This window comes from Otolemur garnettii, unplaced genomic scaffold (genome assembly GCF_000181295.1).
Source record: "Otolemur garnettii isolate 467f Iridium unplaced genomic scaffold, OtoGar3 scaffold00207, whole genome shotgun sequence".
Classification (NCBI taxonomy): Eukaryota; Metazoa; Chordata; class Mammalia; order Primates; family Galagidae; genus Otolemur; species Otolemur garnettii.
In genome coordinates this window covers 1,821,810-1,834,991 of record NW_003852602.1, presented here as the reverse complement: position 1 = coordinate 1,834,991, position 13,182 = coordinate 1,821,810, and the positions used below count along the sequence as shown (strand labels likewise).

General features: G+C 37.7%; 1 protein-coding gene across 1 annotated transcript in view; it reads left to right on the top strand.

Moving 5' to 3' along the window:
- The window catches only part of CDH8 (cadherin 8), a 377,151-nt gene that overhangs the window by 113,043 nt on the left and 250,926 nt on the right, over positions 1 to 13,182 (top strand). Inside the window, exon 3 of the mRNA XM_003801316.1 lies at positions 12,625 to 12,919. Within this exon, the coding sequence (XP_003801364.1) occupies positions 12,625 to 12,919 (295 nt within the window). The remainder of the gene's footprint in view (positions 1 to 12,624; positions 12,920 to 13,182) is intronic.

Genomic DNA, 13,182 nt, shown 5'->3' with positions numbered 1-13,182 from the left:
AAAAAAAAAAAAAAAAAAAGGAAAATCTGAAATCCAAATACTCCAAATCCAAACCTTTTGGCCACCAACTCCCTGCCACCAATGGAAAATTTCACCCCTAATCTCCTGTGATAGACGCACAAAATTATGAAAATTATTGTATAAAATTACCTTCAGACTATGTGTATAAAGGGTATGTGAAACATACATGAATTTTGAGTTTAGACTTCAGTCCTATTGCTATCTTATTATTATATGCAAATATTCCAAAATCTGAAAAATATCAGGGATCTGAAATACACCTGATCCCAAGCATATAATATGCAAACTACTGAATGGGTCTTTAATACCTAATATATAAAAATGCCATGTAAATAGTTGTTATACTGTGTTTTTCCAAAAAATATTATTCTTGATTTTTGTATTACTTTTTAACTTTTACTGATATTTTCTATTTGAGATTGGTTGATGCTAAAGATATGAAACCCATGTATTCAGAAGGGTGATTGTATAGGGATAATGATGCTTAAGAGAATAGGAGCTAAAAAAGCAAAATCAAGCTCTCACATACATGTTATCCTTAAAACAATCTGAGAAGATTCTTGAATATAGTGCAGATGGCCTTGTTAGTAATGTTTTTGCAAGAGGAACTTAATGTAGGAAAAATTCGAGTGGATGGTACAATCCTATCTTCTACTTTTAATCCAACCCAGTTCTTTTGATTCTCATTTATGAAAAATGAAGGATGTTTGGGAATTTCTGTTCTCTCCTCTGTTCTTTCATCACCCATGAATTCTTCACGAAAACCCTTTTTATCCACTCTCTTCCTCTTAATTCTCTTATCTATCTGCCCATTCATCTATCCAGTCATCAACCCATTTATCCACTCATTGAGTTGTCATAGTTGAAATTTGAAAACACAGTTATTTCTATAATAATTTGGGTCATGAGCCTCTGCATTCTTAACAAGGCATTAAATGAGACTATTGACATTTTCAAGGGTTAAGACTGGATCACTCAGCGAAGTTTTTATCAGGTTTTTGATCACATACACACAAAAATAAACCAACAAGCTGTGCCCCATCATGCCATTTTTATATGGCCCAAACTAAATCCCGGTTTTATGTTATTTATTTTTTTACATCAGTTGTAATGCTCTTCCAAGTCACTGCATTTTGATTTCCTCACACTCTTGTTATAAATATCAAATGTTGGAGTCACTGGATAATTGTTATTTGGTCAGCCACAGTGTTCTTCCCTGTGGAGAGCAGGCTGTGAGACTGGCAGGGCCCTCAGCCTGGGGAACATTTAGAGAATGAGCCCCCAACTGCTTCTCCTCCGTTCCCCAAACAGCCATATTCCTTTCTTCATGTTCCCTCTTTGTTTTGTTAACTATGCTGGGATCATTGATCTTTCCCTTCTTGCTTCTTGTCATATGTTAATGAAGTTGAGTAGAAACCATTAAGAAGATGGTTTGTCTTTGTTAAATTCATTTACATTTCCTGGAAATGTAAATCCATTTACATTTTCAAAACTATGTCTTTTGTTTATGCTGTTTTCCCTTGTTGTCTATGCAGCCTCCCTCTGGACAACCCCATACAGATACTATAAAATAAAGCTGATTTTGTGTTTTGGTGCTGGCTGCAGCCATCAGCTCAGCCAGTCCTCCCCATCCCATCCTTGTTTCTGACTCTTCTCTTAAGCTGCATTTTTCTCAGTCCCCACCAATTCCACTCTGGTTCGCTCCCCTTTGCCGCGCTGGTTCGCGACACTGCCACTGTGTTCTTGTTAGCTTCTTTAACAAGATACATCCTGTTTAGCAAGTAATTGTGATTACCATGTCAGAAATCTGTCTCATATTATCAACTCTTATTAGTACTCTGGTTAATCAAGGGCTCTAACACATGCTGAACACTGATACAACATTCTCGATTTCTCCCTCCTTGATAATACGACTGAAAGCTCTACTTGCCATTGAGAAAATAGCTTTTATATCTGTTTTAAAATCAATATCTTTAATCCATTCATGAATTGATAGGCACTTGGGTACAACTATAAGCCCACATGAAAGGAAAACACAAGTATATTCTAGTGGGGGGGAGGGAAAGGGGAAAAGGGGATGAGGGAGGGTGATCAGCAGGTTCTCACCTAGTGTGCACAGTGTTGGGGTACACAGCACATTACCTGGGTGAAGAGTTCAATTACTACCTGAACTTTACCTTAGAAGCAAAAACAATGTAACCTAAACACTTGTACCCTCATATCAATCTGAATTTTTTTTTAATTTATATCTTTAAAATCCAGTTCTTTTGTATACCTGGTAATTCTGGGTGACTTTTTCTATTAGTTATGTCACATGTTACTTGATTATTTACACACACCAAACATAGTCTTCCCTCCTTCCTTACAAAATGGATAGCTATCTGTATCCATATTCATGTCCATCTCTTTCTGAAGATGCACAAAGAGTCTTCACCTAAGAATTTTTTCTAATTTATAATTGAACTTCCAATTCAATGCCTGCTTTAGTGTATCATAGGGAATGCTCTGAGACAAAATAGTTATGTTTTCCCCAAACCTGTCTTTTTGTGAGAAACCGTGCGTTCCTTCCAGCCTAGCCACTCACCTAATACATCCATAGGTTTGTTCATCCATCGATTCACAACATTTGATGTGCAGTGATTCATAAAAGGAAGGATGACTGAGAATCTCATTTAGTTACCCATCCTTTATCTACTGTTTCCTTCACCCATGCATTCTCCAATAAAATCATTCACCCACCCATATTCTTCATCTTATTTCTCTTATGAGCCAGTTAATTCATCTATCCATCTGTCCATTTATCCTCTCTTTGATCTAGTCACTTAATTATCTTTTCAGTAATTTGTCCACTATTACTCTCCATCCACACTCTTGCTCATGCAAGCTTTTATTTACCGACCCAATGCACATTGATCTCCCTTCTTCCACTTCTAGGCTTATAATTATTTAGTAAGAAGAAAGAAAACTTCCAAATCTACTATCATTACTTATTGAATTGGTGAATAAGTACCAGCTGTGTAGTATTAGGCAACTTACACAACATATGTAATAGATTAAAATCAGATTGTGCTCAGCTCATTTAACTCAAGAAGTTACATTCTTATTTTTATTACAATGTTGTATGTTAAATTCTTACCCAGAATATGTTGATAGATATATTTTCTTGGAAAATAGTCCCAACTTGGGCAGCACTCATTGCTCTATTTTCTAAATTTAATGCCCACAAGAATCCACACTATATACATTTTTATTTGAGTATCATAGTTTCTGGAACATAACATGCCTTTAATAGCATTACCTATTGTCACATTTTAATTACTACAAAATGTTAGAATGTTTAGTATGGAAATGTTACTGAAAACATTCCACAGATAACAAAATTGAGTCCTGGAGAAGGTTAAGTAATTTTCCCTGTGTATTTCTTCCAAACCACTTCTGTTTCTTATCAGACTCTCATCACAGATCCTGTGATCTGAACTACTACTCTTTTTTTTTTTTTTTGAGACAGAGCCTCAAGCTGTCCCCCTGGGTAGAGTGCCGTGGCATCTCAGCTCACAGCAACCTCCAACTCCTGGGCTCAAGCGAGTCTTCTGCCTCCGCCTCCCAAGTAGCTGGGACCACAGGCGCCCGCCACAATGCCCGGCTATTTTTTGGCTGCAGCCGTCATTGTTGCTTGGCGGGTCCAGGCTGGGGATTCAAACCCGCCACCTTAGGTGTACGTGGCTGGCGCCTTAGCCGGTTGAGCTATAGGCGCCGAGCCTGAACTACTACTCTTTAAATCTTTGGTTGGTTTAGAGAAACATACTGACTTCCAACACTGTACGATTTAACATTTGTTCCAGGCCATTACCAGCATGCATATGTTGTACCCAGTAAAGGAGTAGCTTGTCTTGTTTTTCCTGTGGTTGCTTGGTTAGATATTGAGTGTCCATCTCAGTACACAAAGGAAAACAGAAATTCTAAGAATAAAAAAAGCTGAGACTCTTCAGAGTGTTTTTGAAACCATTTTTTAATAAAATGGGCATATTTAGGTGATTTTATTGTCTGGCATCATTACAAAATTAATCCATCTAACTCCCCTTTCTCTGAAATCTGTCAACAAAGATGGTTTGGCTTTGTGTCATGAGGAATTGTGCCCATCAAGATAACTTAAATATTTTAGACTCTGAAAATGCTATTTATTGTTATACCTTGCCTTAAAAAAAGTGAGACTTGAGAACTTTATTAGAATCTACCTAAAGAGCAATGGATTTGCCATAGGGCTGATGCATCATGTTTCTAAACTTGTGAAGTTGTGGTCCAGACAGAAGATGGTAGCAAATTTACCAAGCTCATGAATGTCGGCTTGGAAAGTCTCAGGAAAGAGTCTGTCAGCCTCTTCTTGTCAATATCCTTCCTTTACATTCTTACTAGCCAAGCTATTAGTATACTGCCTTTCTTTTTTTTTTTTTTTTTTTTTTGAGACAGTATCACCATGTTGCCCTCAGTAGGGTATTATGGTGTCACAGCTCACAGCAACCTCAAACTCTTGGGCTCAAGTGATTCTCTTGTTTCAGCCTTCCGAGTAGCTGGGACTACAGGTGCGTGCCCCAATGCCTGGCTATTTTTACAGACAGGGTCTTGCTCTGGCTCAGGCTGGCCTCCAACCTGTGAGCTCAGGCAGTCCACCCGCCTTGGCTTCCCAGAGTGCTGTGATTACAGGGTCAGACACTGTGCGTGGCCTTATACTGCCTTTCTATTTTCCAGTCAATTCTGTTACAAAATTTGCAGGATGAATTGGTTTACAGAATGTGCCTATACCATGTGATTTTATTTGCATGCCATGTAATTTTTTTTCTTTATTAAATCATAGCTGTGTACATTAATGCAGTCATGGGGTACAGTGTGCTGGTTTTATATACAATTTGAAATACTTTCATCAAACTGGTTAACATAGCCTTCATGGCATCCTCTTAGTTATTGTGTTAAGACATTTATATTCTACATTTAAAAAGATTCACATGTACCCTTGTAAGATGAACCACAGTTGTGGTTCCACCAAACACCCTCCCTCCACCCATCCTCTCCCCTCCAGTCCCCTCTCTCTCCCCTTTCACCATATTTTTGAGACAGAGTATCACCATGTCGCCCTCACTAGGGTGTTATGGTGTCACAGCTATAAGTGGGTTTAGCTTTCCTATGAAAGCTATAAATTAGTTTCATAGTAGGGCTGAGTACATTGGATACTTTTTCTTCCATTCTTGAGATACTTTGCTAAGAAGAATATATATTAAATATCTGTTGCCATTTAGGAGCAAACTAGGCAGACTTCTTTTTTCCTTTTTTTTTTTTTTTTTTTTATTGAGACAGAGTCTCACTATGTCACCCTTGGTAGAGTGCTGTGGCATCACAGCTCACAGCAACCTCCAGCTCTTGGGCTTAAGCAGTTCTCTTGCCTCAGCCTCCCAAGTAGCTGGTATTACAATTTCCTGCCACAACACCAAACTATTTATTTTTTGTTCCGGTTGTCATTGTTGTTTAGCTGGCTCGGGTCAAGTTCGCACTCACTAGCCTTGGTGTATGTGGCTGCAACGGCTGTGCTACAGACGCTGAGCCTAGGTAGACTTTTCTATTGTGTCTCCCCCTCATCTTGGGAATCAGGAGCTTTCCCCACTGAATGCATGTGCTCTTCTGATGGTCTCTACACAGTTATGTGAAAATATGCATGATATGAAATCTGACTCAATGGGATACATCTGGTTCTGTCACCTGAAACGTTCATGCATGCAAAATCACTGAGTAGGTGTAGGACATTGAGATAGATCCTATGCAGACAAAAAAGAAAGAGAAAACAGACTTAAGTGAGCATTTAAAAGAGTAGAGCAAGCAACACATTCCTTTTTCTGACTGTATTTTCAAGTGTCTGTAGCCCCACACAGCAAGTTGTTTGGACTTGTTTCCAATTTTCTAATTCTCAGGGTACCTGTCCCCATGGCCAGGTCATGCTCTTCGTTAGTCTCACTCCTAGAATACCAGGGACACATCTTTGAATTACCAAATGTTATACATTTGCCTGCTGTAAAATACTAGAATTAATTAATTCATTTATTTGTTCTATTAAGCAGCATTGATTTCCAGTGTAAGGTGTTGTGTTCTTTTTATCTAATCAGGAAATTTATCTCCTTTAGCTATTTACCTCTTAAGACAAATTTAAGGGTGACTTGATTTGGTTGAGAATTATTTTGAGAGCTGTTATTATTTCACTGAGCTATAATTTTTTAAGAGTATGTGATCATAAAGGTCATTGCATATTCCCAATCTGATCTTAACTAAAGTCTTTGGGTATTTTTAATGCTGAATACCTCGTTTACATTTTATGATGTAATTTATTTTTACAACTTGTTAAGAATGGAGTGACTGAATTAAAAATAATTATATTTGGATTATTTAGATTTACTGTAGCAGTACAATATTTTAATGTAAAAACATTTCATAAATTGTATGGTCATCATCTACCATCATAACATGATGCTTTATTTAGCTCTAAAGTATCAATAAAAAGTAGTTGTCTAGTTTTTTGCTTTATTTTGATTTTTTAAATGCAATGATGAGACTTCACTCTTTCTTGAATGGGACATTTCACATTTGGTCAATATCCTTTGTGAGATGTTCTATAGTACCCAAGAATACTGAACTAGAAGTTAAAATGAGCAGTTCAAGGCTAACTCCTGGTCCTTATGGAGGGCTGGCATTCAAAGAAGCCTTCTGCCTCTCTCCTAGCAGCCTAAACATGTGCCTGCTCTAGACTGAAGTCCTGCATTGCTGTCATCCAGAAACTAATACTGGGATCAAGTCCTCTGTCCCTTCTTAAATCTGATGGCTGTGATTTAAGGATGATAGTCCATTCGCCAGAGGCTTGATAGGCCATCACACCCACAGGCACTATGCTGGGTACCGAGAAGATAGTGCTGAGGTGTCATGTGATTCCAGCAGGCTTGGCTTGCTCTCTGCTCCAAAGGTGAGCAGGTCCATGAGAAGTGGGGACCAGCAAGTGACAGAGATTCATGCTGCACTGATCCCCGTTAGCCCTTTGTGTTCTAAAAGATGGTGATTTCCTCCCCCAGGAACTTCTGAAGAGGAAGATAGGAAACTGGAGAGACACTCTCATGCTGTTCTTCTGGCTGGATAGAGTGCAGTTGCAAAATAAGTTCTGATGCCAGAACTGTTTGATTTTCAGAGGAGGAAATGATTCCACCTATAGTTTACACAGTTCCAGTTCCTGTCTTGTTTTAGAGGAAGGGGTAGGCAGCATGACCCAGTCTTAACTTCTCTGGTAACTAAGTCATAAGTCTGGTGGTAAATAGGAGAACTTATCTGCATTAAACTCTCCTCTCCTAGGATTTACTCCAGCACCCTGGGATCCAGTGTGATAGGAAGGGAAAGTAGTTTGTATTTTTTCTGACAATCAATATTTGTAACCATGAGAGGGATGTGAGTGATATTGAAGATCAGGGTTCTTACTGTGATTCTGAGAGCAGTGGTGTCTGAGAATAAGGTACCTAACATCAGGACCCGTCTATTATTCCATTACCCTATCCATTACCCTCCATCTAGCTATCATCTGCCTGTCTTTTCTTCCATTAGCCTCTCTAAGTCTCAGTTCCTATGGTTTTTTTTTTTTAGTATTTTATTTCATTTATTTATTTATTTTCTTTTGAGACAGAGCCTCAAGCTGTCCCCCTGGGTAGAGTGCCATGGCTTCACTGCTCACAGCAATCTCCAACTCCTGGGCTCAAGCGAGTCGCCTATCTCAGCCTCCCAAGTAGCTGGGACCACAGGCACCCGCCACAACACTCAGCTATTTTTTGGTTGCAGCCATTATTGTTGTTTGGCGGGCCGGGCTGGATTCGAACCCGCCACCTTAGGTGTATGTGGCTGGCTCCTTAGCCACTTGAGCCACAGGCGCTGAGCCATTTTATTTATTTTTTGTTGTTGTTGCAGTTTTGGCCTGGGCGAGTTCAAACCTGCCACTCTGGCTCGGTATATGGGATCGGTGGGTGCCCTACTCCCTGAGCCACAGGCGCCGCCCCTTCAGTTCCTATATTGGATGCAAACTTTGAATACAAACTTAAGGAAACTCAATGACTTTGCATTTATTGTAGATAAGATTTAGATCCCTAGGTTTAGCTTTTCTAAATTCCTTTGCCTCCTTATTTAAATCATTGCTTTGAAAATAAAATGAAGAATGTTTTATTTTCCCTTTTTTACATTCACGTTATTCTGCAAATATTTATGGAGCATCCAACAATATTGCCGCCAGACGCTTTCCCAGGCAGAGGAAATACAAAGAGTGAAATGCAAGTGATTCTTCCCATGACTCCTATAGTAAAAACTTGTCCTTTAATTCTGAGGTGATGTGGAAATACATAGAAGACGATGAGGGTGTAATGATGCTAATACAATTCGGATCAATTATGTAGCAATTCCTGAAATTGAAAACTTACTGTGAAAGAGAGGGATCATTCATTGCACACCTGATGATCTGTGTGTCTCCAGCTCAGCTGCAGTGAGTGGCCAGGGGGGCTGGGGATTCATCTGATAGTAAATGTGGCAGATCCTGGGTGCTGAGCTGCATTTAAGAATCGGAATTGAGGCAGCTTTGTGACTTGACGTCTGAGTTCACTTTCTGTCCTCCCCTTCCTCTTTGCTTCCGTAATGCTTTCTTGTAAGCACACACCAGTCTCTGAGATGTTCCTACCACAAAATTGTTATGGTATCAGGCTCATGTTGAAATCCTTCTATGCCTTTACAGTCCCCTGTCATCTTAATAGTCAAATCCAAACTCTGTGTCTTGGTTCAACAGCTCTGCATAATCAGGCCCCCCCGTCTGGTTTTTATTCTTATTTCTTGCTACCTCTCTTTCTCTATTCAGATTAAATAGTATTTATTTTTTCTAGAATGCTGTGCTTTCTTTTGTTTCTAGATCTTTATCCATACAATTACCTGTGCCTGGAACAAGGTTTCTTCCTCTTTTAGGTCTGAAGTTTTCATCCTCCTTCTCTGGGAAGTTCTTTCCTATCCTTCCACACCCTGCTGTCGGAATTAAGTAAATTCCTATATGTTCTCATCCTTCCCTGCTCTTCTCCTAGCATTGCTCTTAGATCCTGCACTAAAATCTAGAAATGGACTCTACAACTTGTGCTGTTCATAGTACCCCTTGTGGGTTGTGAATTCTCTGGAAAAGTTCTGTGAAAATCTCTGAATCTTATAATTTCATTGGGAAAATGGGGAAATGGTCTCGTTTGTTGTGAGAATACCACTTTATGTATAAATATACATAAAAAATGTCTACCAGATAATAAGCAGTCAAAAATCATCATAGTAATAGTAGTAGAGATACTTTCTCTAAATTTTCTGTTTATTTATGTTTATTCCCCCCCAAAATTATGGCTCTTTGAGAGCAGAGACCAAGTGTTTGTCATTTATTAATCTACCTCCACCCCAAGACAGTGAAGAGGATGGGATTTATTAAATGAATGGATGAGGGTTTTTGGGTACCACCACCAGCCCAAGGAGTCCTACCTCCCCAGACCATATGCATGTGGTCCTTAATCCTATTCTGATTGGCAGAAGCAGCCCCTGAAGGAGACAGTACTCACGCCTTTAGAGGATGCGCGCTATGTAACCCTTCAGTGCATTTGGGATGCCTGACTCCATAGTCTCAGAGTGTCCTTGGGTGGGTACGTGGACAGGGAAGTAGTGTTGCACTGGAGTGAGCAGGGTTTCACACACTTATGTGAAGACAAAAAGCAGAAGCTGAGAACCGTCCATCCTGAGAGTCAGATCTCGAATCTCAGGTCCCTCTGCTGTCTGCAAATGGCTGTTTTTGTACATTCACAATCTTTTCTTTGTAAGATCAAGTTGGTTCTCTGAGCAAGTCATATGTAAGGGTGTGTGTGTGTGTGTGTGAGAGAGAGAGAGAGAGAGATACTAATAACAGGACAAAATGAATGAATATAGATAGAAAAATAATATTTCTTTCTGAGATATCATTATCCCAGGATCTGGGTTTTACTGAAATAAGCTAAAAATTAATATTTCCCAGCCAGGTACAGTGGCTCATGCCTGTAATCCTAGCACTCTGGAAGGCCGAGGCGGGTGGATGCCTGAGCTCAGGAGTTCCAGACCAGACTGAGCAAGAGTGAGACCCCATCTCTAAAAATATCTGGGCATTGTGGTGGATGTTTGTAGTCTGAGGCTATAAGGGGATTGCTTTAGCCCAAGAGTTTGATATTGCTGTGACCTGTGATCCCACAGCACTCTACTGAGGGTAACAAAGTAAGATTCTGTCTCAAAAAAAATAAATAAATAAATAAAATAAAAATGAAATTTCCAGAAGAAAGAGAAATCATACAGTGTTTGCTAAGATGTTTTTCGAAGTATTATAATGTGTAAACTTATCTTTCAGTGATGTGTTGGGAACTTACTTTCACTTGGGTTGCAACTTGGCTTCTCACAATGTTTTCAGATAGTTGCACGTGTTATATGATTGAATATGATATGAAGTCAAAATGGTTTTATTTACTAAACACTTAATATAGCCGCTTCTCTGTTTCAAACAGATGGAGAGTCTCAGATTGTAAAATCAGTTCAGAAGGGTAGAAGTTTCATCCCCATATTATAGACAAATAAACTGAAATTCAAATAAATGTGTTAATTCCTCCCATTTGTGTGGAGAGATTGAATCTTAGCTTTGTGTTTATTTTTTCAAAACCTATACTTTTTCTTTCTTCTCCCTTAGTTAATTTTAAATGCAAGGGATCATCCAAACCTAACGTTATAATTTATTAATTAGACGATATTAGAAATGGAAGGAAATATGACACAAATAAGTTTTAACATAAATAATTATAGCACCAATTTGAATGGTTTATTTTTTAATTAGCAGAATGTTGTGGAAAAACAAAAGAAAGTGATACATCCCAATACCTTCTGTTTCTCAAGAACTCCTTGTATGTGAATGGAAATTTCCATGAATGATATATTATTCAAATTTTCTTTTTTAATAAAAATGCTAATGGAATATTAAAATGCACATAAATTAAAATGATCATAAATTAGGATTAATATCACATTAATGAATTATAATCCCACATTCATTAAGATAAAGTGGCATTTCAGTGTTTGTTCTTGTTAATAAATTGAATACAATAAAAGAAAGGGATACATTTTGAGATTCAATAAATATTTGATCTGATCTTATGCTTTAACTTTTTAAAAATATTCACAGTAAAGTAGGAGATCTAGATGCATTTGGATTCTTTGTTGCTATTTTATGTCTTTTTTATAATCCTTTCTTTTCACTTATTGAAGCGCTAAATACAATTTAAATTGGCGAGGAAACCAATAGAGTCTGTTCTGAATGAAAGGGATCCCATGAGAACACAATGTCTTTTGAATTTCTAGGAATTTCTTTCCACAAGCATTTTTGTTAAGGAACAAATATTTGAGATCTTATGGTGTGATAACTGGAATGATTTTGATAGTTAAATAACTGAGTTAAACTGAAAATATGTGCATTTAAGCAATACTTTGCAATGAACTTTTCTTTTAAAAATACAAACATTTGTGTCTATCTATCTATTCTTTTATTTTAGTTTGTTTTTAACAGAGGTCAACATAGGATAAAGGAGGATTATGTATAAGAAAATTCCTGTCTCCTTCTTAAGAACAAACAGCGAGAATTTCAAAACTAGGGATTCTATTCTCCCAAGCACCTACCAACATGTTTCAAGGAGAGTATTTGCCTAATGCATAAGTTCAGTTAACATTTGTTCAATAAATGCTTGCTGCCATGGGCTGCCATGAGCTAAATGGATTTGGATCATTTTCTGAAGGGTTCCTGTTTTAGAAAATGCTCCCACATTCTGGCCTCAATGCTCTTTTCTACAAAATAGGAATGATTTTCCTGGACCAGAAAAATCATAAGAATTAAAGGGCAAAAAGCCCCATAAAACATAAAATCTTAATATAAATCAGGTTATTAGTATTATTTTTGTTTGTATAAATATAGTAAGTGGATATGAATTGAACTCTGGGTCTAATATACTTCATTCTATCAAATGTAAACCTGGGGGAGTTTATTATGTGCTGTATTGAACCTCAGATTTCTCATGGTTCATATGAAATATTATTAACTCATTTATTTTTTTTTGGTAAAAATTAAGGAAATGATTATATGAGAAGTGATTCACATAGTCCTTGGCACACAGGTAGTGATCCATAAAGGGTAGGTAATTGTAACAACTTTAAATAAATAAATCAATAAGTTGAAAAGAATACATACATTTGTATATTTTCTTCTTGAGCATTTTATCATTATATGAGCTTATACTAACCAGGTCATAGTACTTTTAAAAAACTGTTCTAACTTGCTTAGATGAATTTCATTGTATTTATATTTGATTGATATCCACTCTGCTGTATACACCCTTTCTACTGCTATTCATCGCAGAAGTTGATGATGTCATGTAAAAAGAACCAACTTGATATTCAAATAGGAGGTAGTTAAAAAATAATTTTGCAGATCGGTCCATCACTAACTAATGCCAATTTTTATTTTAGCTACACACAGACCTGGATCCTGGGAGCAAAAAAATTAAGTATATCCTATCAGGCGACGGAGCTGGGACAATTTTTCAAATAAATGATGTAACTGGAGATATCCATGCTATAAAAAGACTTGACCGAGAGGAAAAGGCTGAGTACACCCTCACAGCTCAAGCAGTGGACTGGGAGACAAGCAAACCTCTTGAGCCTCCTTCTGAATTTATTATTAAAGTTCAAGACATCAACGACAACGCACCAGAGTTTCTTAATGGACCCTATCATGCTACTGTGCCAGAAATGTCCATTTTGGGTATGTATGCTTCCAATTTCACAGAACTATTAAGAGTCATCTTTAAAATAGCTCCTGGCACCAGGGATGGTGTGTTGCTGAATAAAAGACCTTTATTACCGTCTTATCACTAATTTGCATTTCCAAATCCCCCTTTTTGGCCTAAGTTCCACAGCTCAATAGCTTTAGTCCCTTAGTAATAGGAACTGACGGGGAAGCAATTTTATTAGAATATCTCTCCTTACACAACAATATTTCTTTTTTTTTTTTTTTTTTTTTTTTTT